The 24,880-nt window shown below is 43.2% G+C and overlaps 1 protein-coding gene across 40 annotated transcripts in view; it reads left to right on the top strand.

Annotated features, from left to right (window-relative positions):
* The window catches only part of LOC112243017 (protocadherin gamma-C5-like), a 140,372-nt gene that overhangs the window by 65,346 nt on the left and 50,146 nt on the right, over positions 1-24,880 (top strand). Inside the window, exon 1 of one of the 40 annotated variants that reach the window (XM_042309425.1) lies at positions 20-2,569. The exons of 30 other annotated variants lie outside the window; for them this stretch is intronic. In XM_042309425.1, coding sequence (XP_042165359.1) covers positions 161-2,569 — 2,409 coding nt within the window. In that variant the 5' untranslated portion in view covers positions 20-160. Of the gene's footprint in view, positions 1-19; positions 2,570-3,568; positions 6,126-13,436; positions 16,008-16,434; positions 19,011-24,880 lie in introns of those variants that run through there. 9 more of the 40 variants (XM_042309414.1, XM_042309434.1, XM_042309419.1 and 6 more) reach the window with 9 other exon arrangements.

Here is a 24,880-nt window from a genome sequence, read left to right as displayed (position 1 = left end):
ACTTGTTTCTGCAGTGGGGAAAAACGTCGCATTGACTGGTATCAACATATATCGTTGCTTGGACAGAATTTGGATTGTAACCTTGCATACATATTTTGTGGCATAACGAATTTGGTAAATCACAATCTTAAGGACAGGAGTATCAAACGTTCCAACGTTGATGATGGTGGTCAAAATATTTTTGCTCTCTGCCGTCAAACTCTGCTCGGTTTTCTTTCTTGTTCTCCCTCACACCACGCATGGAGACATGAGCTATTCTTCACCCGAGGAAGCTAAGCGTGGATTTATCATTGGGAATATAGCCAAGGATATCGGACTGGATGCGAAGAGATTATCTGATCGCAAAGCTCGGTTGGATATGGATGATAACAGTAAACGATATTGTGACATTGACCTCGCTGCGGGCAACCTTATTGTGACGGATAGAATAGATAGAGAGGAGCTGTGTGGTTCGAAGCTTACGTGTGCACTAAAATATGAACTTGTGGTTGAAAACCCTCTAGAGCTTCATCGTATCACTGTGCAAATTCAAGACGTAAACGACAACTCTCCTAGATTTCCTAATGAGCGCATGAATCTAGAAATTACAGAATCGGCTGATAAAGGTCGACGTTTTCCCTTAGACGAAGCGCATGATGCAGACATAGGATTAAACGCAGTGCAAAGCTATATACTCGAGAGGAATGACTATTTTGTTTTGGCCGTTCATACAAATAGTGATGGTGGGAAATACAGTGAGTTAGTGTTAGAAAAAGAGCTGGATCGAGAAAAGCAAGAGGAGGTGACGTTGTTACTTACTGCTGTTGATGGTGGGACTCCGCAGAGATCTGGTACTGTAGTTATACACGTCACTGTGTTGGATGCTAACGATAATATCCCAGTATTTAGCCAGGACGTTTATAGAGTCAGTCTGACAGAAAACCCCCCTTTACATTCTGTAGTGGTAACTGTCAGCGCCACCGACGCAGATAAGGGTGCAAATGGGGAAGTGACGTATGACTTCAGAAGTATATCTGAAAAAGCATCGACGGTGTTTTCTATAGACAAAGGGACTGGTGTAATCAGAGTCGTTGGACCTGTGGACTTTGAGGAGAGGAAAGATTATGAAATGCGCGTCCAAGCCAAAGATGGGTCAGGTTTAGCTTCTAACACAAAAGTAATCATAGATATAACTGATATAAATGACAATGCACCATTAATATTGATCAAATCACTTAGCAATCCCATCCCTGAGAACGTGTTACCTGGAACAGAGGTGGGCATCATCAATGTACAGGATAAAGATTCAGAGGGAAATAGACAGGTCCGCTGCTCCATTCAACAAAATGTTCCTTTCAAACTAAACCCCTCAATCAAAAACTACTATTCTTTGGTAACAACTAGTGAATTAGACCGTGAGATAATATCAGATTATAACATAACTATCACCGCCACTGACGAGGGGTCTCCACCTTTATCCTCCTCAACGACGATTCATTTATCTGTGTCAGACGTGAATGACAATCCTCCTGCGTTTGAAGAACAACCCTACAGCGCCTATGTGACTGAAAATAACAAGCCTGGCTCCTCTATGTGTTCTGTTACTGCCAGAGACCCAGACTGGAGACAGAACGGTACAGTGGTCTATTCTCTATGGCCCAGTGAGATTAATGGTGTTCCGGTGTCCTCATTTTTATCCATCAACGGAGACACGGGAGTGATGCACGCAGTGAGAGCATTTGATTATGAGCAGTTTAGGAGCTTTAAGGTCCATGTTGTAGCCAGAGACAATGGTTCTCCTCCACTCAGCAGTAACGTGACTGTGAGTGTCTTCATAACAGATGAGAATGATAACTCTCCCCAGATATTATACCCTGCTCCAGCAGGGAACTCCTTGATGACTGAGATGGTCCCCAAAGCTGCTCTGGCAGGGTCCCTGGTTTCCAAGGTGATAGCTGTGGATGCTGACTCTGGACAAAACGCGTGGCTTTCATATCACATCGTGAAATCGACTGATCCGGGACTTTTCACTATTGGTCTCCACAGTGGAGAGATCCGGGCACATCGGGACATTTCTGAATCTGACAGAATGAAGCAGAACCTTGTTATATCAGTGAAAGATAACGGACAGCCCTCTCTCTCTACAACCTGTGACGTGTATTTACTCATATCAGATAACTTGGCTGAAGTCCCAGAACTGAAAGACATGACTTATGAAGATAGTTCCAAATTAACTTCCTATTTGATCATTGGTCTGGTCTCTGTTTCCACCTTTTTCCTGACTTTCATTATTCTCATCCTGGCGGTGAGGTTCTGCCACAGTAGAAAGCCCAGAATGTTGTTTGATGGAGCAGTTGCCATTCCCAGCGCGTATCTCCCTCCCAACTATGCAGAGGTGGATGCAGCTGGAACTCTGCGCAGTTCTTACAATTATGACGCATACCTGACAACGGGCTCACGCACCAGTGACTTCAAGTTTGTCAGATCTTACAATGACAGCACCCTGCCTGCTGATGTTACACTGAAGAAACCAGTTGAGCCTTTTGGCGAAAGTATAATTACTCTGAACAATGCAGAAAATTGTGATGAGGTAAGATAACAGTGTGCTGATATCATTTATCGAGTTGTCATATTTAAATGTGAGTTCGGTGTGCTCGGCGTAGCCTATTTAATTCGATACATTTCAATTGTTTTAGTTTGTTTACTTTGCCATCGTTGGTTTTGCTCCTCGCTCTTATAAGAACTATGTCCATGAACATGAGTTTCACACTCCTAAATCATTTCTGAACATAGTGAAACTTGAATGTAGCCAAAGGCTCTAAATATTTGCCAACAGTGGCTTTCTTTCATTCTTTTCTGTGGCGTCTACACAACATTTAAGAGATCGTATGGCAGCCGTTCGCCCTTTCGAGGTCTTTGGTTTTTCAGCACCACTATTGTGGATAGCGATCACCATTCTGCAGGCTTCTGCAATGGAATGACTAAAGCTATCTGTAGTTAAACTTTTTTTCTGGTCTTGTGTTTTTCTAAGGCACATCATCATGGATTTTTACCGTTTGAAATCATTATTTCATTAGATGTGTATTTATTTTGCATATCATTCAAGGTGTAATGTAGTTTTTCTTTTTTTTTAAAGAATCTTATTCAGTTTTAAAATCAGAGCATACAGACGTTTATAAAATAAGGATTCACTTAAGACCATACAGTGAATATAGATTTGATTTAGTATCACGTTTGTTTGCTTCAGCACCCTGCTGCTGTTTTTGGAATTTTTCGTGATATTTACCAACTTCTCTAGAAATCGTCTAATAGTCCTATAGCGGATCTAATGATAGGAGGCTACATCTCACTTTGATAGTTCACTATAATATAAAGCTTATGAAGTGTAGGCTATCGATTGTTTCTTCAATTGTCAAACATTGAGAAATTGGTTTCTAAGCTCCCTGCGCCCCAACTCCACACCTTTTTTGGGACGTTTTTTTTTTTTGTTGTCAGTAAATGCAGTGTTGAATGAAATACTCAGTGTGTCGCTATATACCAACCTTGAACTAATATATGTATCTCTCCTCCCACAACTGTAATATTCAAAAGCAAGAAAACACCCAACTGCGTCACATAACATCGTAGGAGAATCTGGATGTATGCAATGCTTATTTTCTCTTCGTTTAGCCAACCGTTTGAATAATTATCCATCACGAACAACTGGCCTATTCTGTGAATTATCTCTGTCTTCCAGGCATATGTCGAAGATGGGACACAACGGTTTCTCGCTCTCAATACTCTGTGTGACACTGCTTTCTCTGTCCAAACTGCACCATAGCCATGGAGATATAAACTACTCTATTCCGGAAGAGCTGAAACGTGGATCTTTGATCGGAAATATAGCCAAGGATCTGGGGCTGGATGCTAAGAGAATGTCGGCTCGTGACGCTAGGTTAGACTTGGACGGCAGCAGTCGACGCTACTGTGATATCAACGCTAACTCGGCGGATTTGATTGTCGCTGAAACAATAGACAGAGAAGAGCTGTGCGGCCCAAGGGGTTCATGCGCTTTGAAATACGAGCTGGTGCTTGAAAATCCTTTAGAGTTGCACCGTGTCATTGTTCAAATCCAGGATATAAATGATAATTCACCTCGATTTCCAAGTGAACGCATACAATTAGAGATAGTAGAGTCGGCTGTGAAAGGGCAACGCTTTCCCTTAAACGAAGCCCATGACGCAGACATTGGATTAAATGCAGTTCAAAGCTATACGCTGGAGAGGAATGACCATTTTGTTTTGGCTGTTCATACAAATAGAGACGGTGGGAAATATGGCGAGTTAGTTTTGGAGAAGGAATTAGATCGAGAACAACAGCAAGAGGTGACATTGTTACTTACTGCGGTTGATGGTGGGACTCCGCAGAGATCTGGTACTGTAGTTATACACGTTACTGTGTTGGATGCTAATGACAATATTCCAGTGTTTAGTCAGGACGCCTATAAGGTCAGTCTACCAGAAAATTCTCCTTTGGATACCGTAGTAGCTACAGTTAGTGCCACTGATCCTGACGAGGGACACAATGGGGAAGTGAGCTACGATTTCAGTCGAATATCTGATAAAGCAGCGAGGCTATTTTCCGTTGAAAAGAAGACTGGAAAAATTAAAGTCATTGGACCAATAGATTTTGAAGCAGAAACATATTATGAAATGCGTATCCAGGCGCAAGACGGATCAGGGTTGGTTTCCAACACAAAAGTAATTATCGAAATCACAGATGTAAATGACAATGTACCTGTGATATTCCTAAAATCTTTAAAAAATCCCATCCCTGAGAACGTGTTAACTGGCACAGAGGTGGGCATCATCAATGTACAGGATAAAGACTCGGAGGGAAATAAACAGGTCCACGTCTCCATTCAACAAAATGTTCCTTTCAAACTAAACCCCTCAATCAAAAACTATTATTCTCTGGTCACAACTAGTGAACTAGACCGAGAGATAATATCAGATTATAACATAACTATCACTGCCACTGACGAGGGGTCTCCACCTTTATCCTCCTCAAAAACGATTCATTTATCTGTGTCAGACGTGAATGACAACCCACCAGTGTTTGTAGAACAATCCTATAGCACCTATGTGACTGAAAATAACACGCCTGGCTCCTCTATGTGTTCTGTTACTGCCAGAGATCCAGACTGGAGACAGAACGGCACGGTGGTCTATTCTCTATTGCCCAGTGAGATGAATGGTGTTCCGGTGTCCTCATTTCTATCCATTAACGGAGACACGGGGGTGATCCATGCTGTGAGAACATTTGATTATGAGCAGTTTAGGAACTTCAAAGTCCACGTTGTAGCCAGAGACAATGGTTCTCCTCCACTCAGCAGTAACGTGACAGTGAGTGTCTTCATAACAGATGAGAATGATAACTCTCCCCAGATATTATACCCTGCTCCAGCAGGGAACTCCTTGATGACTGAGATGGTCCCCAAAGCTGCTCTGGCGGGGTCACTGGTTTCCAAGGTGATAGCTGTGGATGCTGACTCTGGACAAAACGCGTGGCTTTCATATCAGATCTTGAAATCGACTGATCTGGGACTTTTCACTGTTGGTCTCCACAGTGGGGAGATCAGGGCCCAGCGGGACATTTCTGAATCTGACAATATGAAGCAGAACCTTGTTATATCAGTGAAAGATAACGGACAGCCCTCTCTCTCTACAACCTGTGATGTATATTTACTCATATCAGATAACTTGGCTGAAGTTCCAGAACTGAAAGACATGACTTATGAAGATCGTTCCAAACTAACTTCCTATTTGATCATCGCGCTGGTCTCTGTCTCCACCTTTTTCCTGACTTTCATTATTCTCATTCTGGCCGTGAGGTTCTGCCGCAGTAGAAAGCCTAGAATGTTGTTTGATGGAGCAGTCGCCATTCCCAGCGCGTATTTCCCTCCCAACTATGCAGAGGTGGATGGAGCTGGAACTCTGCGTAGTTCTTACAATTATGATGCATACATGACAACGGGCTCACGCACCAGTGACTTCAAGTTTGTCAGATCTTACAATGACAGCACCCTGCCTTCTGATTTAACACTAAGGAAGAGCCCAGATGAAACCAGTGAAGCTATTGAGAGTGGATCAAAATATTCAACTATGGTAATGTAACATTTTTCAAATTAAAAGTGTCATTCTGGGGTCGAGCAGTGGTGGGATGAGGGAGAGAAGACGTTTATATTTGTTTGGTCTGCTTGCTTACTGTGTGTGATGATCCGTACTAGAACTCCTTCATCCCAGCCCTTTGGCTGGTGGTGGTGGAGGGGAGGTCAAAGTTCACTGAAAATAGTATAGAAACATATTTCCCCTTGACCTTGGCTGTTTGCTTCATTTGACCACTGAAGCGACACCTGGGTTTGTCATCCTGGAATTCCATCTCACCTATTTTCACACTTACCTTGTATTAGAAGAGGTTCACGACTCATTCTGGAGATGGACAGAATTCTTTCAAATTTAGATTGTTTTAACCATTGTTGAATGCATATCAGGCAGGAGTAATTGTCAAACGTCTGCCTGAGTATTTGTTCTGCCGTGAAAACATAAGAAACTTTATCAAGTAAGCTAACTGTGGAATACATCATTAATATCTAACTGTGTGAATGCCAGTTATTTTTCAGTAAAATCTTGCTGGTGATATTTGTGTACATTTCTATTGTCTTTGACAACCGAGGGCAAGCTTATCTACTCTGGTCTCCAGCCTAGATGCGAAAATGGCAATTTGAAGGTCACCCCAGGGTCATAATGGCACCATTCAAGTACATAATGAAGAATGTTCCAGCCAAGAAAGGCTATTTGTCACTCAAAACCAGCCTCCGTGTAAAGTGAGCACAGAGAAAGTGACACTAGTGGCACAAGCCTACAGCTTTAAGGCCCATGAAGAGAATAAACGAGAGTATGAATACATGCATTTTGTTACTTCATAGCAGCTTTATTACCATCAGTAGAGATGTAGCTGCTTTAAGTGTTCGGAAAGTGGAGATGTCCATAAAATGCTTAACACCATTCTGCTATGGGTCATTCTTCTTGTAAGCGTGTGAAATGAAACGCAAATGGGACACAGCATTTAAACCTGTTATGTTTTTAACACTTTTCTTTCATTTGTTTCTTGTTTTTTCACACTCTCCCATTGGACAATTACTTGGGCTCTGAAGGTAAGATATGTTTTTTTCTTCCTCTCTACTTGTAGACACAGACACAAATGAAGGTCTCCCACGGTATTGGTTGGCTCGTACAGTCACAAGGGTTGACATGTAGGCCTTACACGATGTGGCTGACAGATACACTATTTCAGACACTTTACACTGGCTCACGTCAACAATGCAGGTAGATGCTAAGTCTAGTATTCTCGATGCTGCCAGCTCTCACAGTCTCACGTCAGAATTAGACGTTCATCCATGTTTCTCAAACGTCAGTACTGACTTGTATCACGGTTGATCTGGCTAGGTATTCAATCATTTTCAGGTTGTTGAATACATGCCTTACTGGGTAACTCTTTTCACGATTAACTGTCTGTCAGCGGTTCCCTCTCTTTCTTCAACCTTGACCATTGTCCATATACCATCTCAAGCACACTGCTGACACAGTAATATACGACCCAGTAATAACACTAACACACCTTACCATTTGCACACATCTCAGCAGTACATGACATTCCTCGCCATAAACACACAAAACATTGTATTGAGGAGACAGCCCAGTAGTGGCCCAGAAAGCAAAATCACTCGCACACAGCCTACCAGTAACACAAAGTGTACTGCCCGCTGAACTTCACACAGCTCAGCACTACAGACAAACATACACACACACACTGCAGCGAGACTACTCTGCTCAGCACTGGCACACAATTCTAAAGTAGGTTCTAAAGTAAGTCAGGAGAATTATGTATGTAGCTCCTCAGCCCTCCGTATCTGCTCAAAGATATCTCTTATTCATTTCATTCTTCTTCATCTGAACAGAAGGCCTATCTCTTTCTGTGTGTATAACTATATAACCCATTGGTCTATGATATATAACAATGTATATCACCTATATTTTATATACAAAACTGGTAATGGAATTTCAGTTGTGATATTGGAAGAGGTGCATCATGTCTGCCATGATTGTGATTGTGATTGTGATGTATAGACAAGCCTCCGTAGGTATCAATGTCATTGGGACTTAAAGGAATGGAGGGGCATAGCTGTGGGGTGTTGGGTGTGCAACTCTGCAGCAGGATGTGTGTAGATTTTTTGGGGCACATGTGGAGCTTGTGATTTGGATATAGGTGCTTCATGCTTCACTGCTTTGACACACTGTCTGGCTCATCCTGTGATGACCTCTGACCTTGGTCTGTGGGAGGAGTCCTGTTGGCCTCTCAGTTTCACCCCCAGTTACATGGAAATAAAGGGTATGAAATGGTGGATAAAACATTACCTACAGCTGTTCTGATTTTTGAGACTTGGGGTAAATATTTTTGTAATGTGCATTATGCAGTCAGGGTTAAACACATGTTGCCATATCGATTTGCTGGTGATCATCTTTTTATCATTTGTATTTGGTGACACAGTTGCAGCATGCACCATTTTCATTATGAAATAGTTTTTGTATTTCATGGCCTAAAAGAAGATCTAGTTTAGTTGGTTTGATAGTCTGCCTTTCGAGTTGCAACTGGTGCTCTCCATGGTGCTGAAATACCAAACGTGCTACATTCAAGGAGCTGTCTGTGTCTTTGGCTTTTACGGTGTCATTGTAAGTGCTCCAAAAACTTCTTTTTTTTTGGAAGACAGTATTGTGACAAGTGTTTGCTGACAACAGAAAAAGATACATGACCTGATTCATGTTCAAGTATTCAAAATGACTCTAGTGACAATTGGCCAATTGTTGATACTGATCTCGACTGATCTATAATTGTTTTGCTTGTGATATTAATTCTGATAGTAATAGTAAGTCTCCCTCTAATATAATGTTTTACTTTAGTATTTCTTCACCCACACCCCGTATCCATAACCTTTTTAGAGCTGTCATCACAACAATATTCCACCTGCTGATGTGGTTATGTAATGCACCAGTGTTTGTTTAGCTCTGTGTGTAGCAGTACCAACATGATGTCAGTCTGTGCTCTGGACTCTGGGTGCTGCTGTTGAACAGGAAGACGAGTTATAAGCCTCAAATGCTGTGAATCTCCCATCTGAGTAATTCATACGAGCCAAAAACAACAGTTGGGGCAGATTTCTAGAATCAAACTCAAATGAAAACCGACACAGATTATTTAAAAGGACTACGGGGGGAGTTGTGCATGATATATTTAACTTTTTTCTCAATGTTTAAGAGCAGGCAATATTGAACGCCATAATGGTATGGACGATTGGGCTCCCAAGTGGTGCAGCGGTCTAAGGCACTGCATCTCAGTGCTATATGCGTCACTACAGACCCTGGTTTGATTCCAGGCTGTATCACAACCGGACGTTATTGGGAGTCCCATAGGGCGGCACACAATTGGGCCAGCGTTGTCTGGGTTAGGGTTTGTCCGGGATAGGCCAAAGTTGTAAATAAGAATTTGTTCTTAAATGACTTGCCTAATTACATTTAAAAAATAGCTAATTGTGTGTGTGGCCTCTTTAAGTGATAATGTCCGAGAAGCTGGTGTTTGGAGGATAAGATATAGTCCCGACACAAATGTAGGGTTGCTACCATGGCCGGCTGTTCATTCTATCGGTTCAGTTGCTAGAGACGTGACCCAGTCGTCCAGGCTTTTTGTTCTGTATCTATGAACTCGACCCAGTCGATCGTTCTAAATGTTCCATTTCCATACTGGCTGTCAACGTTCTTATACCTTGCTTGCTAGCTAGCCAACTACGGCTAACATACAGTCACGTCAAACAATGCAGCCATAATAACAACAAAGTAGCTGCATTTGCATTTGTTTAAGCTGTTTTCTAATGATATTTATTTAGTACATCCATAACAATGAACTAATGAAGCGTGATTTCACCTGGCATTGAAAATGTGCTAGCCAACAACACAGCTAACACAATCACTTCAAATAGAAGCTGGAAATATTGCAAACTAGTTGCACTTTGTTTCGTTGTCCCTTTTTTTAAATTGATATTTCTTTGTATATAATCCATACAAATTATGCTGATTCAGGATTTTGACTGGCTGAGAAAAGCTGCCTGTCTGTCTCATCCTGACTCCCGACACGTTCATTACTATGTGAAAGCTGGAGATCGAATTTCATTATTGAAACAATGCTACAAATGTCGGAGAGACAGACAGCAATGTTTATACAAATCTCTGCTGTTGAAAACCAAATGCTAGTCTAAAAGAAATTAGATAATGTCGCCATGCTTTTTATAGTAGTTATCAAGTTTATAAATTGCCTGGCTGGGTTTATGAGAAAGTGGATTGCGCAGTCAGATGGAACAGAGTAAATAGGCATTTTAAAGTCATAGATTTAGCCAGTGGTAAGTTATGGAATAGACACGGGCTGGAATGTGGTTTTAAACAATCAAGATTAGACCCACCTGTTATATAATTAATCAAAAAGGCCCGAGGGGCTGTGGTATATGGCCAATATACCACAGCTAAGGGCTGTTCTTAGGCACAACGCAGCGCAGAGTGCCTGGATACAGCCCTTAGCGGTGGTACATTGGCCATATATCCCAAACCCCTGAGATAACTTATTGCTATTACAAACTGGTTACCAACATAATTAGAGCTGTAAAATAAATGTTTTGTCAACCCGTGGTTTGTGGTCTGATATACCACGGCTGTCACCCAATCATCATTCAGGATTCGAACCACCCAGTTTATAATAGAAAACAACTCCCCAGGTGTGTCAATTAGTTGGGTCTCGCTAAAGATGAAGACTGGGGTCAGAACGCCAGGGTCTCCTATTTCTTGGAAGACTCGCAGGTGGAAGGAAATTACATCTCATCTTTGATAAGTGGGTGATAGTGTGAAGATGTTAAGGGTAATGTTAAAAAGGGCTTACAATGGGGTGAGCAGGTTGCTATGTTAACCAAGAGCCACAGATTTCTCCTTCGTTTTCTTAAAAGGTTCCATGTGCCACAGGAAGACATGGTGAGCATTTCCACCCCACCCTGGAGTATGCCGCTCCTGTTTGGCACAGCTCACTAACCCAGGCCCAGTCTGATGACCTGGATCTATTCCGAAGAGAGCATGCTGCACCGTCCTGGGTAGATAGTCCAGTTGTACAGAGGCACTTCAGACCCTGTCCCTAACCTGGCTTCATTAAAGACGGCCTCAAATCAGCACTATCTTCACAGTCAGACTCCTAAAATCTAAATTCAAAGACTAGCTACTCACTGATCGAATCACGGCGTCAGTTAGGAATACCCGTAGCCAAAACGAACTGACTTTACCAAAGTCTAGAACTGAACGGTACATACTGTCACTAATCATATATTTCTTCTCATTGATTAGTGAGTCGCTTTAGATAGGAGGACATTATAACTATCTTTTTTATTTTTTTGTACTATTTTTTAAATAAATTTATGTTTGTTGCTCTTATACATTAATGTGAGTTTATAGGCACGGATATCGACTCTGTCACTCGAGAAGGCTTTTGTGGCAAAGTCGATGGCGAGCTGGGCTTGGCGCTAGAATATTGAGGGTTCGAGCCGTGCTCCCTGCTTATTTCATTACATTGGTGTCAGAAGTGATCGGACCTCGCATCCACGACCGTGCGTGTGCTTGGCGGGTGAGCGCGTTCCTGTAAGACGTAAGACGGCGTCTTGTGAGGTCTAGCTCGAGGACGCGCTCTTTGAATGGAAGGAGCTGTGTAGCGACCGTGGTTTATAGGCTTAACCAGTAGGTTGAGGTTTCGAGCCGCGTCACCTGCCTGTTTTATTGCAATATGTTGAATGCTCATGGAGTTCCGTTGGTATTGACTGCTATATGAGTGTAATAAATAAAACCTGAAATTAAAATAAGATAACGATTAATTCTGAAACATTCATTATGTATGCAGTGAGATCGTTTGCTTATGAACAAATCAGAACTTTTGAATTTCATGTCAAAGCGCAAGACGGAGGCTCTCCTCCACTTTAATGTAACGTAACTTTGAAGTGAATAATTAATAAAGATTAGAACGACAACGGTCCTCAGGTGCTCTACCCAGTAACGACTAGTAGATCTCTGGTTGCTGAAATGGTGCGTCGTTGAGCAGATATGGGCTACCTTGTCTCTAAAGTGGTGGCTGTTGACGTGGACTCTGGACAGAATGCATGGCTCTAATATAAACTGCAGGGGGATGCAGAATGCGTTAGACAGGGCGCTGTTTGAAGTGGGTCTACAAAATGGAGAAATAAGAACTATACGGCATGCCGTGAAACACAAGCTCGCTGTTGTAGTGGAGGACAACGGGCAGCCATCTCGATCAGCTATAGTCAGCGTGATCGTGGTGGTTTCGGACAGCTTCCTGAAGTGCTTTCATAATTCACTGACTTTATACACAAGACAAGGATTACAACGAATAACGGATATTTGATCTAGTTTTGGCCTTGTCTGTTGTGTCCTTCCTTTTCATCTCGTGTGTAGTGGATATAATATCAGTGAGGATCTACAGATAGAGACAATCACGCATCAGGTACCTGTCTAGTCTCCCACTTATTCCCTGATATCCACCCGGTTACGCAGACGCCGTAGGGACAGGGACTCTGCAACACGTGTACAACTATGAGGTGTGTATCTCGACTGACTCAAAAAAGAGTGGCTGTAAATTTGCCAGACCTTTTAGTCAGAACGTGTAAATAATGGACCCGAGCTCTATGGAGACTTAACAGCGTGCACAAATAGATACACTTCCTATATTGACCAGATTCCCCTGAACAGGTGAGATAATGTCTGCCCAATGTGTTATGCTGGTTGATGATTTTACAATTTCATTTGTTTTGTTTAAACTTAGATTCGGTCTTTGACATCCTATGACGTTCTCATAGGATCCTATGACGTTTAAGGGCTAAATCACGTCATTTACTAATCATTCATTTACTAATCTTATTCAAAGAGTGCTCTCAGTCCTGTGTTCATTTCAGCACCTCCGCTCATGGACAGCAACAATGTCAGACAGACATTTGATTTATATTAATTTTTAACTTGTTTTGGATCAAAGGTAGTTCTGACCGAGGATGACAACATATGTAGTAGCCTAATGTGCATCTCACTTAATCTTGTTTTACATTAGCGTGTTTTTGAACATGCAGACCATACAATAAAAATAATTCATAATCTGCCGTCATTCTGTAGCCTACAGTATGGTGTGGATATTTCGGAGTTGTGATGTCAGAAACAGGTTTCTCTACACATGTAATAACTCCCCTATGCTCTTAGTGCCGCTGTTGACCGATACAATAGTAGACCTGCAAGAGAGTAATGTTGACCCTGCCTATTTTGTGGATGATATTAGAGTCGCAGTGACATGTACGCAAACACTATTGCTTTGGGAGTGTGAGAACATTGTCTCTGACGGATGTCATTGGAATAACAGCCCTATCCTGATTTGCTCCTTTGCCTACATATAGGCCTACGCCTTGTCGGATTTTAACAATTGAAGTTGTGCAACGTAAAGAAATGTATTTTCTTTGTTTTCGTGGCACAGGGGGATCCGCCATTTGGAAATGGCAACTGTATCTTCTCCTCTCAGTCTGGTTTCACCGGTATGTGGACGGCCAGGTCCGCTATTCTATTCCAGAGGAGATGACGAAGGGTTCATTCGTAGGGAATATCGTTCAGGACCTGGGGCTGGAAGTTAAAAGACTGAAATCAGGTCGAGCGCGTATTTTTTCAGAAGATAGCCGTGAGTATATCGGTCTCAATGCGGACAAAGGGACTCTGCTTGTGAAAGACAGGATTGATAGAGAGGAGCTGTGCGCCCAAGTGGCTCCATGTTCGTTACATTTCCAGATAATTCTTGAAAATCCCGTTGAACTTCACCGTATTGACGTGGAGATATTAGATATAAACGACAATTCTCCAGTATTTCCAAGTAAAGAAATTCGATTACAGATTAGTGAGGGGTCTCTGTCTGGTACCCGTTTTCCGCTAGAGAATGCTATGGATCCTGACGTCGAAATGAATTCCATTCAAACATATTCCCTTCTCCCGAGTGATCATTTCACTCTGAAGCAACATTCGCACTCTGATGGCAGTAAATATTTAGAAATGGTACTTCAAACGATGCTGGACAGGGAAACAAATGAGCAACATATTTTAGTGTTAACTGCTGTGGATGGAGGTAATCCTCAGAAGTCGGGCACGGTCAAAATATATATACAAGTATTGGATATAAATGATAATGCACCCGTATTTAGCTCTGTACTTTATAAATCCTCTTTATCGGAAGATACGCCTAAAGGGACTGTGATTTTGAGAGTCAGTGCTACCGATTCAGATAAAGGGACAAATGGAGAGGTTGTGTATTCTTTTTCCCATTCCACTGTTAGCGCGTCCGATCTTTTTACTGTTGATCCTCTTACCGGGGAAATCAAAGTTAACGGTAAATTAGATTTCGAGACTAACAAACAACATAAAATAAGTGTGCAAGCAATGGATCGGGGTTCTCTTACAGATTCGTGTAAAGTACAGCTAGATATTTTGGACATCAATGACAACGACCCTGTAATTACATTAATAACTTTTTCTAACCCAATACCTGAAGACGCATCACCAGAGACAGTTATAGCAATGCTGAACATTAAAGATTTAGACTCTGGTAGAAATGGACACATCAAATGTTCCGTAAACTCGGATTTACCTTTTCGTATTAAGTCATCCTCTTCCAACATCTACAGTTTGGTCACAGATCAGATGTTGGACCGTGAAATGGTTTCCGAGTACAATATTACAATAACAGCGGTGGATGAGGGGTTTCCTCCGCGTTCTACTAACAAGACTCTGACATTGAGAATATCGGATGTGAATGATAATGCTCCAGTATTTGAGAGGCACTCATACTCTGCTTATGTGAGGGAGAACAACTCTCCCGGTGTATCCATATTTTCACTAACAGCCAGTGATAAGGACACCGGCAACAACGCACGTATTTCTTATTTTATAGATGATTCCCATAAAGATGGACTTTCAGCATCCACATTTATATCTGTGAATTCAGAAAGTGGCGTGATCCACGCAGTGCGTGCTTTTGATTATGAACAAATCAAAGAATTTAAGATCTGCATTAAAGTGCAAGATGGCGGCTCACCGCCTCTGAGCACCAATGTGACTTTAACTGTTTTCATACAAGACCAGAACGACAACGCGCCTCAGGTTCTCTACCCAGTACAAACTGGTGGCTCTCTGGGGGCTGAAATGGTGCCTCGTTCAGCAGATGTGGGCTACCTTGTCACTAAAGTGGTGGCTGTTGATGTGGACTCCGGACAGAATGCTTGGCTCTCATATAAACTGCAGAAAGCGACAGACAGGGCGCTGTTTGAAGTGGGCCTACAAAATGGAGAAATAAGAACCATACGCCAGGTCATTGATAAAGATGCTGTGAAACAAAAGCTCACTGTTGTAGTGGAGGACAACGGACAGCCATCTCGATCAGCTACAGTCAATGTGAACGTGGCGGTGGCGGACAGCTTCCCTGAAGTCCTTTCAGAACTCACTGACTTTACGCAAGACAAAGAATACAACAATAACCTGACATTTTATTTAATTTTGGCACTTGCTGTGGTTTCACTACTTTTTATTTTTTCTATTATTTCTATAATTTCGGTCAAACTCTACCGGTGGAAACAGAATAAGTTATTCTATAAATCTGCAGCAAACCTCCCCGTTATCCCATATTACCCTCCCGTTTACCCAGACGGAACCATGGAAACCCTACAGCGTGTGTACAACTATGAGGTGTGTGGAACCACTGACTCTAGGATGAGTGATGTGAAGTTTGCTAGGCCTTGTAGCCAGAACACACTGGTGGATGTGAGTCGCATGGGGACAATGCAGAGAGAAAAGAGGGAGCAGGAGGATGGTGATGGAGAGGTGAGAAGGCATATTGAAATCAATCTTACCTCTTTTTTTATAGGCTATCTGGGATGTTGATGCATCGCGCTCGCTCTCTCTCCCTCTCTGCGTTAATTTCTGCGCAGGCGTTGTCGTTACGCATGTGACTGTGTGTTTTCCAATGCATCTTAGTGTAATGTCTCTGCTTCAGCTATATTCACGTATCACATTCTTATGCAGTATGTATGCTATGATAATATGGAGGAGAATTTTGCAATACGAAATGTGTAACTGTTTTATGTCAATCATTTGTTCGGTGTTTTAAAGTTTGATACATTTTCTTTAGTAATGTAGTACTTTGTTTGAACCCTGAGTGCCGCTGTTGATCGCATGTAATATTTAGCACAATCACACTATGGTTCCTACTATAATAATGCGCTTAGCAACGCCCAGAGAGCACATTAAACTGGAGACCCAGTTGATAGAATAAGGGCCCTATTCTGGATAGTACATTAGGTCTACAGAAACACTTTGTTCTGTAAACGGACGTCACATTGACTGGATTCTTGAAAAATACGTTCTAGGATTTATTTTCTGCCTCAATATTGTGTTTTGGCTTTGGCTTCTTGTCGTGAAATGGCAATGAGAAGGAACAACAAGCTCTTGGAGTGGCTATTGTGCATAGTCATGGTTTGCGCCTTCTCAGCTTACGCTGTGTCCGGACAGGTCCGCTACTCCATCCCGGAGGAGATGACCGTGGGCTCCTTTGTTGGGAATATAGCGAAAGATCTGGGACTGGAGCCTCAACGGCTTGTATCCGGGAGAGCTCGGGTTTTCACCGCGGGCGACAGTGAATACTTGATTCTGAACCGAGAGAAAGGACAATTGTTAGTGAAAGAGAGAATGGACCGGGAACAGCTATGTTTGGAGATCTCATCATGTAGCTTCAGTTTCGATGTGATTCTAGAGAACCCAATGGAGATGTTTCGGGTTACAGTGGAAATATTAGATATCAACGACAATAGCCCCGTTTTTCCAAAAAAGGAAATTGAATTGGAAATTAGCGAGTCAGTCCTACCTGGTGCGCTTTTCTCTATAGAAAGCGCAATAGACCAGGACGTAGGGGCAAATACACTCCAGAAATACGTATTAAACCCCACGGATCATTTTAATCTTAAGATTCAAGGTCGTCTAGATGTAAGTGAAAACATAGAGATAGTACTTCAAAAACCCATGGACAGAGAAAAGACAAAGCATCACTATTTGACTTTAACTGCTGTCGATGGCGGAGACCCTCGGAGGTCTGGAACAGTTCAAATCCACATTGTGGTTCTCGATGCCAACGACAATGCCCCGATATTTAGCCAAGCTACATATAAAGCATCCGTTGTAGAAAATGCTGGGAAGGGAACATTGGTTACAACAGTGAGCGCGACAGACGCAGACGAGGGATCTAGCGCCAATATAGAATTTTATTTTGAGCATGCTACCACTACTATCAGAGAGCTATTCACAATTGACCCGATATCAGGTGAGGTGAAGGTAGTGGGTGATATAGATTATGAAAGAAACAAACAATTTAGGATAAAGGTAAAAGCTAAAGATAACGGTGGCTTAACAAACTCATGTGGAATCGTTATTGATGTTATTGATATGAACGATAACACTCCGAAAATAACCGTCATGTCCTTTTCTAGTGCCCTGCCCGAGGACTCAGTCCCTGGCACTATTATAGCCATGATTAACATCCAGGATCTTGATTCAGGCGACAATGCTAAGGTTTCAAGTTCCATTGATCGCGACCTTCCTTTCAAAATTGAATCAGCTTTAGCAAATTACTACAATCTGGTGACGGACTCGGTATTGGATAGAGAACAGACAGCAGAATATAATGTAACAATCACAGCAGTAGATGGAGGCTACCCGCCTCGCTCAAGTAAAAAGACGCTCAGTTTAAAGCTTACAGATGTGAACGACCATGCGCCCCAGTTCCAACAAGAAAGCTATGACGCCTATGTGTTCGAAAACAATGCCTCTTCTCTGTCGTTCTATTCTGTAAGAGCTACAGATGCAGACTGGGGACCAAATGCTCGGGTATCATATTTCCTTGAGGATGGTAGTTTAAACGGAGCTCCACTCTCCTCTTATGTGACTGTAAATTCAGACAGTGGGGGGCTTTACGCAGTGAAACCCTTTGACTATGAGCAAATTAAATCTTTCAAAATACATGTCAAAGCACAAGATGGAGGCTCACCCCCATTGAGTGGTAATGTAACTATAAACGTATTCATAAAAGACGAGAACGACAACGCGCCTCAGGTTCTGTATCCAGTACAAACTGGTGGCTCTCTGGGGGCTGAAATGGTGCCCCGTTCAGCAGATGTGGGCTATCTTGTCACTAAATTGGTGGCTGTTGATGTGGACTCTGGACAGAATGCATGGCTCTCATATAAACTGCAGAAAGTGACAGACAGGGCGCTGTTTGAAGTGGGCCTACAGAATGGAGAAATAAGAACTGTACGCCAAGTCAATGATAAAGATGCTGTGAAACAAAAGCTCGCTGTTGTAGTGGAGGACAACGGGCAGCCATCTCGATCAGCTGTAGTCAATGTGAACGTGGTGGTGGCGGACAGCTTCCCTGAAGTGCTCTCAGAATTCACTGACTTCACAGTGGACAGGGAATATAATGACAACCTGACTTTTTATCTAGTGTTGGCCTTGGCTGTGGTATCGGTTCTGTTCATATTCTCCATTATTGCCCTTATCACAGTTAAAATCCACAGATGGAGACAGAATCGATTATTCTATAAATATGCAGCAAACCTCCCCGTTATCCCACATCACCCTCCCGTTTACCCAGATGGAACCATGGGAACCCTACAGCGTGTGTACAACTATGAGGTGTGTGGAACCACTGACTCTAGGATGAGTGATGTGAAGTTTGCTAGGCCTTGTAGCCAGAACACACTGGTGGATGTGAGTCGCATGGGGACAATGCAGAGAGAAAAGAGGGAGCAGGAGGATGGTGATGTGTCTGAAGAGGTGAGACTCCCATTCTGTCCTCTACTTAGATAAGTATGAAGCTTGTGTACATCGGACTGACTGAGGGATGTTTCTAGACTGCAATCGTCCTATTCTTTGGCCTCTGTGGGATCAAGTCAACCTTTATCATTGAGTCATGTCAGTAGCACGGTCCAAAAACTGAATTGGTGCCGGCAAGCAGACTTAGACGCCATTCTAATCTGTGTAACAGTCTGCGGTCTGAGTCTATCCATATGAAGGGGTGCACATATTGAATCTTTGTGTGGCCCATTTGACCTTTATTATGGGTAAGAGTTTCCCACTACATGTTGTTGACAGCGCTACATGTAATTGCTATCTAGTCGTGTCTATCCATCTCTCTGTGTGTCTCAGCCAGCCTATCAGTAATTCTAAAGAGCATTATGGAGGCCAGATTGCTCAGCAAGTAGCCTTTGATGCCATGCTTCTGTGTTAATCTGTTTTACGTGATTCATGAAATGCATTGCAACACTGTGGCTACGTTCATCGGGTGATTACTCTTTTCCATTCTTATTTACCCAGCAGGTGTGCAGATAAAGGAGCAGGTCATGAAATCACTGTATCAGTTTCATTAGGTCTCGTCTGACTAACAGACTGATCTGATCTGACTGGGTGATTGACTGGCTGACTGACTGACTAACTGGTTGACTGACTTGACTGGTTGACTGACTTGACTGGCTGACTGACTTGACTGGTGGACTGACTGACTGACTGGTTGACTGACTTGACTGGTGGACTGACTGACTGGTTGACTGACCTGACTGATTGACTGGTTGACTGACCTGACTGGCTTGTCTGACTGACTGGTTGACTGACCTGACTGGCTGACTGACTGACTGACTGACTGGCTGACTGACCTGACTGGCTTGACTGACTGACTGACTGGTTGACTGACCTAACTGGCTGTCTGACTGACTGGTTGACTGACCTGACTGGCCTGACTTGACTGACTTGACTGACTCACTCACTGCTAATACTATCAAATAATTGTTCTGAGGAGCCCTCATTCCTATCTATCCCATGGATCTTCGCTCTCTCCATCTGTATTTTTATCTCACCCCCCCCCCATTTTCCCTCCTTTTCCTCTCCCTCTCTGTACAACCCTATGGTGCTTGGGCAAACTGACCCACTTTCCCCCTCACACACTGCTCTAATATTCTGTGTTGCTGTGGTGCAGTAATGGGCTTATATGTCTCTCCCATCAGACACTGGGCTTAATTCCATGGCAGTGTTACACTCATTCCTGTATGGAAAACTGTCACTGCTCTGTATTCAGAATGAGTGTGTCTGTTGGGTCATACTATGTAACTCTGTCTCTGAGTCTGTCTGTCTGTAACCAATGGTCTTGCTCAGTACTTGTCATTCACAGTAGTAATGTCCCTTTTTTGTCTATGGCTCACAGGTTGTCAGGGTTTAGACTAGATCTTGTTAGTGAGTGGAGGATTGTATGTAACATGGCATGCTGTTAACAGTGACAGCGATTTCAAACCTGCCTAGTAACAGCCAGCAACAATGTCACGTCTTTGCCTTCATTATAACCACTAGGCCTTAAGCGTGGATATCTGTGTATTTTAACGAGCCATAGGAAAACAGAAAAGACCAAAGACTTGTTTTAATCGTTGTGTTCATCTGCGTGTGTGTGGGTTTGTGAGTATAGTTAAATTCAGGCAATCTCTACTGTTATGCCCTCTTCTCTCCAGTGTACCAGGAAGATTCACCTCAAGCTCATGCACATTGTCATGGCAACACTCTCTCCATGCAGACAGTGCTGCAGATTCCGGACATAAGACATGTTGTGTGGTTGGTGACTTGTAAACAACACTGTTCGTAGTCTCGTGATCTTTCTGGCCAGAGCCAGTTCTAAAAGCTGCCTTGTCTTACGTCCTCTCAGCATGTTTCTAGGTGTGCATGCATCTGTGCCTGTCTGCATAACAGACGGAGTGATGATTTGAATTCTCCCGTGTATTTGTAAAAAGCCAGTGTAGCCCTGTAGTTACACAACATGTCATGAAGGCAAGAAGTTGGCTGGACTCATTTGATCCAGAAGCACTGAATTATTTTTGCCCTGAGTCTCACTGCACTGGCATGACAACTGCTTGCAACACAACACTGACCAAGTTTGAGCGGCCTTCCCTCTATTTCCTGTTACGTTTGAGAGCGATGGAACAGCTTAGTTGTGTTCCATTCTGATGCCTCTGTAACTACCCATCAACCACTCTGTCTTAGCCCCATTGCATGACATTTTAGTCATTCAGCAGACACTTATCCAGAGCGACTCACAGTAGTGAGTGCACACATGATGTATTTACACAAACGTAGGCTTACACCTGTACTATACAGTCACAGTGTAGCTTATACCCATGTAACCAACCTTTTGTCTCTCTCTTTGTCTCTTCCCTACATAATCTCAAGCACTCACTTGTTCATGTCAGACATGGATGTTGTCAGTGTGTCCTTTATGTGTCTGTTTAGCAGGTTGTATTGAGCACACAGCGTGGAGGCAGAGGGAGGGGGGCAAGGCATTGTTGTGCATCATGCAGCAGTATGAAGGCTGTGGGATGCATATTTCACACTGGCACTAGCGTCTGTCCTGCATATTATCACATAAACCCACAAAGGGTCACAGAGCCATTTCTAAACATCTCTCTGTCTGTCTCTCTCTCTCTCTTTCTCTGTCTGTCTCTGTCTCTCTGTCTGTCTCGCTCTCTCTCTCTCGCTCCCTCTGTCTTGCTCAGGCTATCTGTCTGGCTTTCTGTCTGTCTCTGTCTCTCTCTTTCTCCCTCTCTTTGCCTCTCTCTCTCTCTTTCTCTCTCGCACCAACACTCTCTGTCTGGCTCTCTCTCTCTCTCTCTCAATATGTTTCTCTCTTTCCTCTTTTTTCATCTCTCTCCCTGTAACAAAAAGCTTCTCACTATGTATCACATACTGATCCAAGATGGCATAGCAGTCAGACGTCCTTTGTCCTCGTCTTGTCGTGTCCCGTGTATATATATATTTACATCTTTTATATATTTTCTTTTCCAAAAACTCAACTTCAAAACACTCTCCTGCAACCCGCCTCACCAATTTAAAAAAAGAAAAAAGTATTATTTACCTCAAATCTGAATTCCACAATAGAAGCTAGGCAATCTAACAATAGAAGCTAACCAGAAGCTAGCCAAAAGCTAGCCAGAAGCTAATCAGGAGCTAACCAGGAGCTAACCAGAAGCTAGCCAAAAGTTAGCCAGAAGCTAGCCAGAAAGCCAGTTTTTAGCTAACAGCTATCCTTTTCGAAAAGCTATCGCCTTAGCTAATCACGGATGGTTGATGGTCAGCTATCCTTTAGCTGGCGAAAAACTCCCTAAAAGCTATAGAGAGGAACCAGGCTATGTGGGGTGGCCAGTTTTGATTATACAGAACATGGCCAAGATGCCAGAAATGAAACTAGTCAGGTGGAAGTTGAAACTGGGCACAGCATGGCCAGGTGGACTTGTCAGAAGTCCTAGGGCTAGCCAGTTTACTGGCGAATAGGACAGGAGAAGTACAGATATAACAAACTGACCCCAGCCCCCGACACATAAACTACTGCAGCTAAATCACAGGAGGGGTCAGGAGACACTGGCCCCATCCGAGGACACCCCGGACAGCCAAACAGGAAGGATATCTTTGCCATGGTCAGCAGCCCCACACCACTAAGGGATATCTTCGCCAGTTTTGTACAACTGCGACTCAGAACAGAATATACCGGACCTATTTTTCAGTTCCACCACCCAGCCACATGCGATGACATCACCAGGTTTCAATGAACACCATCCTACGCTATCTTGCTACCGATGGCCCATGTTATGATCACTTGACTAAGCATGCCTCTCCTTAATGTCAATATGCCTTGTCCATTGCTGTTCTGGTTAGTGTTTATTGGCTTATTTCACTGTAGAGCCTCTAGCCCTGCTCATAATACCTTATCCAACCTTTCAGTTCCACCACCCACACATGCGATGACATCACCAGGTTTCAATGATGTTTCCAGAGACAATATCTCTCTCATCATCTCTCAATACCTAGGTTTACCTCCACTGTATTCACATCCTACCATACCTTTGTCTGTACATTATACCTTGAAGCTATTTTATCGCCCCCAGAAACCTCCTTTTACTCTCTGTTCCGGACGTTCTAAATGATCAATTCTCATAGCTTTTAGCCGTACCCTTATCCTACTCCTCCTCTGTTCCTCTGGTGATATAGAGGTGAATCCAGGCCCTGCAGTGCCTAGCTCCACTCCTATTCCCAAGGCGCTCTCTTTTGATGACTTCTGTAACCGTAATAGCCTTGGTTTCATGCATGTTAACATTAGAAGCCTCCTCCCTAAGCTTGTTTTATTCACTGCTTTAGCACACTCTGCTAACCCGGATGTTCTAGCCGTGTCTGAATCCTGGCTTGATGCCCTCAATCTCACACAAATTATCAATGAACCTACCAGGTACCACCCCAAAGCCGTAAACACGGGCACCCTCATAGATATCAGCCGTAAACACGGGCACCCTCATAGATATCATCCTAACCAACTTGCCCTCTAAATACACCTCTGCTGTTTTCAATCTCAGCGATCACTGCCTCATTGCCTGCATCCGTAATGGGTCAGCGGTCAAACGACCTCCACTCATCACTGTCAAACGCTCACTGAAACACTTCAGCGAGCAGGCCTTTCTAATCGACCTGGCCGGGGTATCCTGGAAGGACATTGACCTCATCCCCTCAGTAGAGGATGCCTGGTTAGGTTTTTTAATTGCCTTCCTCAACATCTTAAATAAGCATGCCCCATTCAAGAAATTTTGAACCAGGAACAGGTATAGCCCCTCGTTCTTTCCAGACCTGACTGCCCTTAACCAACACAAAAACATCCTATGGCGTTCTGCATTAGCATCAAACAGCCCCCGTGATATGCAACTTTTCAGGGAAGCTAGAAACCAATACACACAGGCAGTTAGAAAAGCCAAGGCTAGCTTTTTCAAGCAGAAATTTGCTTCCTGCAACACAAACTCAAAAAAGTTCTGGGACACTGTAAAGTCCTTGGAGAATAAGAACACCTCCTCCCAGCTGCCCATTGCACTGAGGCTAGGAAACACTGTCACTACCGATAAATCCACTTTCATTGAGAATTTCAATAAGCATTTTTCTACGGCTGGCTATGCTTTCCACCTGGCTACCCCTACCCTGGTCAACAGCACTGCACCCCCCACAGCAACTTGCCCAAGCCTTCCCCATTTCTCCTTCTCCCAAATCCAGTCAGATGATCCAGTCTATCACAGTGCCATCCGTTTTGTCACCAAAACCCCATATACTACCCACCACTGCGACCTGTACGCTCTCGTTGGCTGGCCCTCGTTTCATACTCGTCGCCAAACCCACTGGCTCCAGGTCATCTACAAGACCCTGCTAGGTAAAGTCCCCCTTATCTCACCTTGCTGGTCACCATAGCAGTACCCACCTGTAACACACGCTCCAGCAGGTATATCTCTCTGGTCACTCCCAAAACCAATTCTTACTTTGGCCGCCTCGCCTTCCAGTTCTCTGCTGCCAATGACTGGAACGGACTGCAAAAATCTCTGAAACTGGAAACACTTATCCCCCTCACTAGTTTTAAGCACCAGCTGTCAGAGCAGCTCACAGATTACTGCACCTGTACATAGCCCATCTATAATTTAGCCCAAACAACTACCTCTCCCCATACTGTATTTATTTATTTTGCTCCTTTTCACCCCCATTATTTCTATCTCTACTTTGCACATTCTTCCACTGCAAATCTACCATTCCAGTGTATATTTTATTTTTTATTTTTTTACTTGCTATATTGTATTTACTTCGCCACCATG

This window comes from Oncorhynchus tshawytscha, linkage group LG30 (assembly GCF_018296145.1).
Source record: "Oncorhynchus tshawytscha isolate Ot180627B linkage group LG30, Otsh_v2.0, whole genome shotgun sequence".
In the NCBI taxonomy this organism is placed as follows: Eukaryota; Metazoa; Chordata; class Actinopteri; order Salmoniformes; family Salmonidae; genus Oncorhynchus; species Oncorhynchus tshawytscha.
This window is presented reverse-complemented; position numbering and strand designations above follow the sequence as displayed.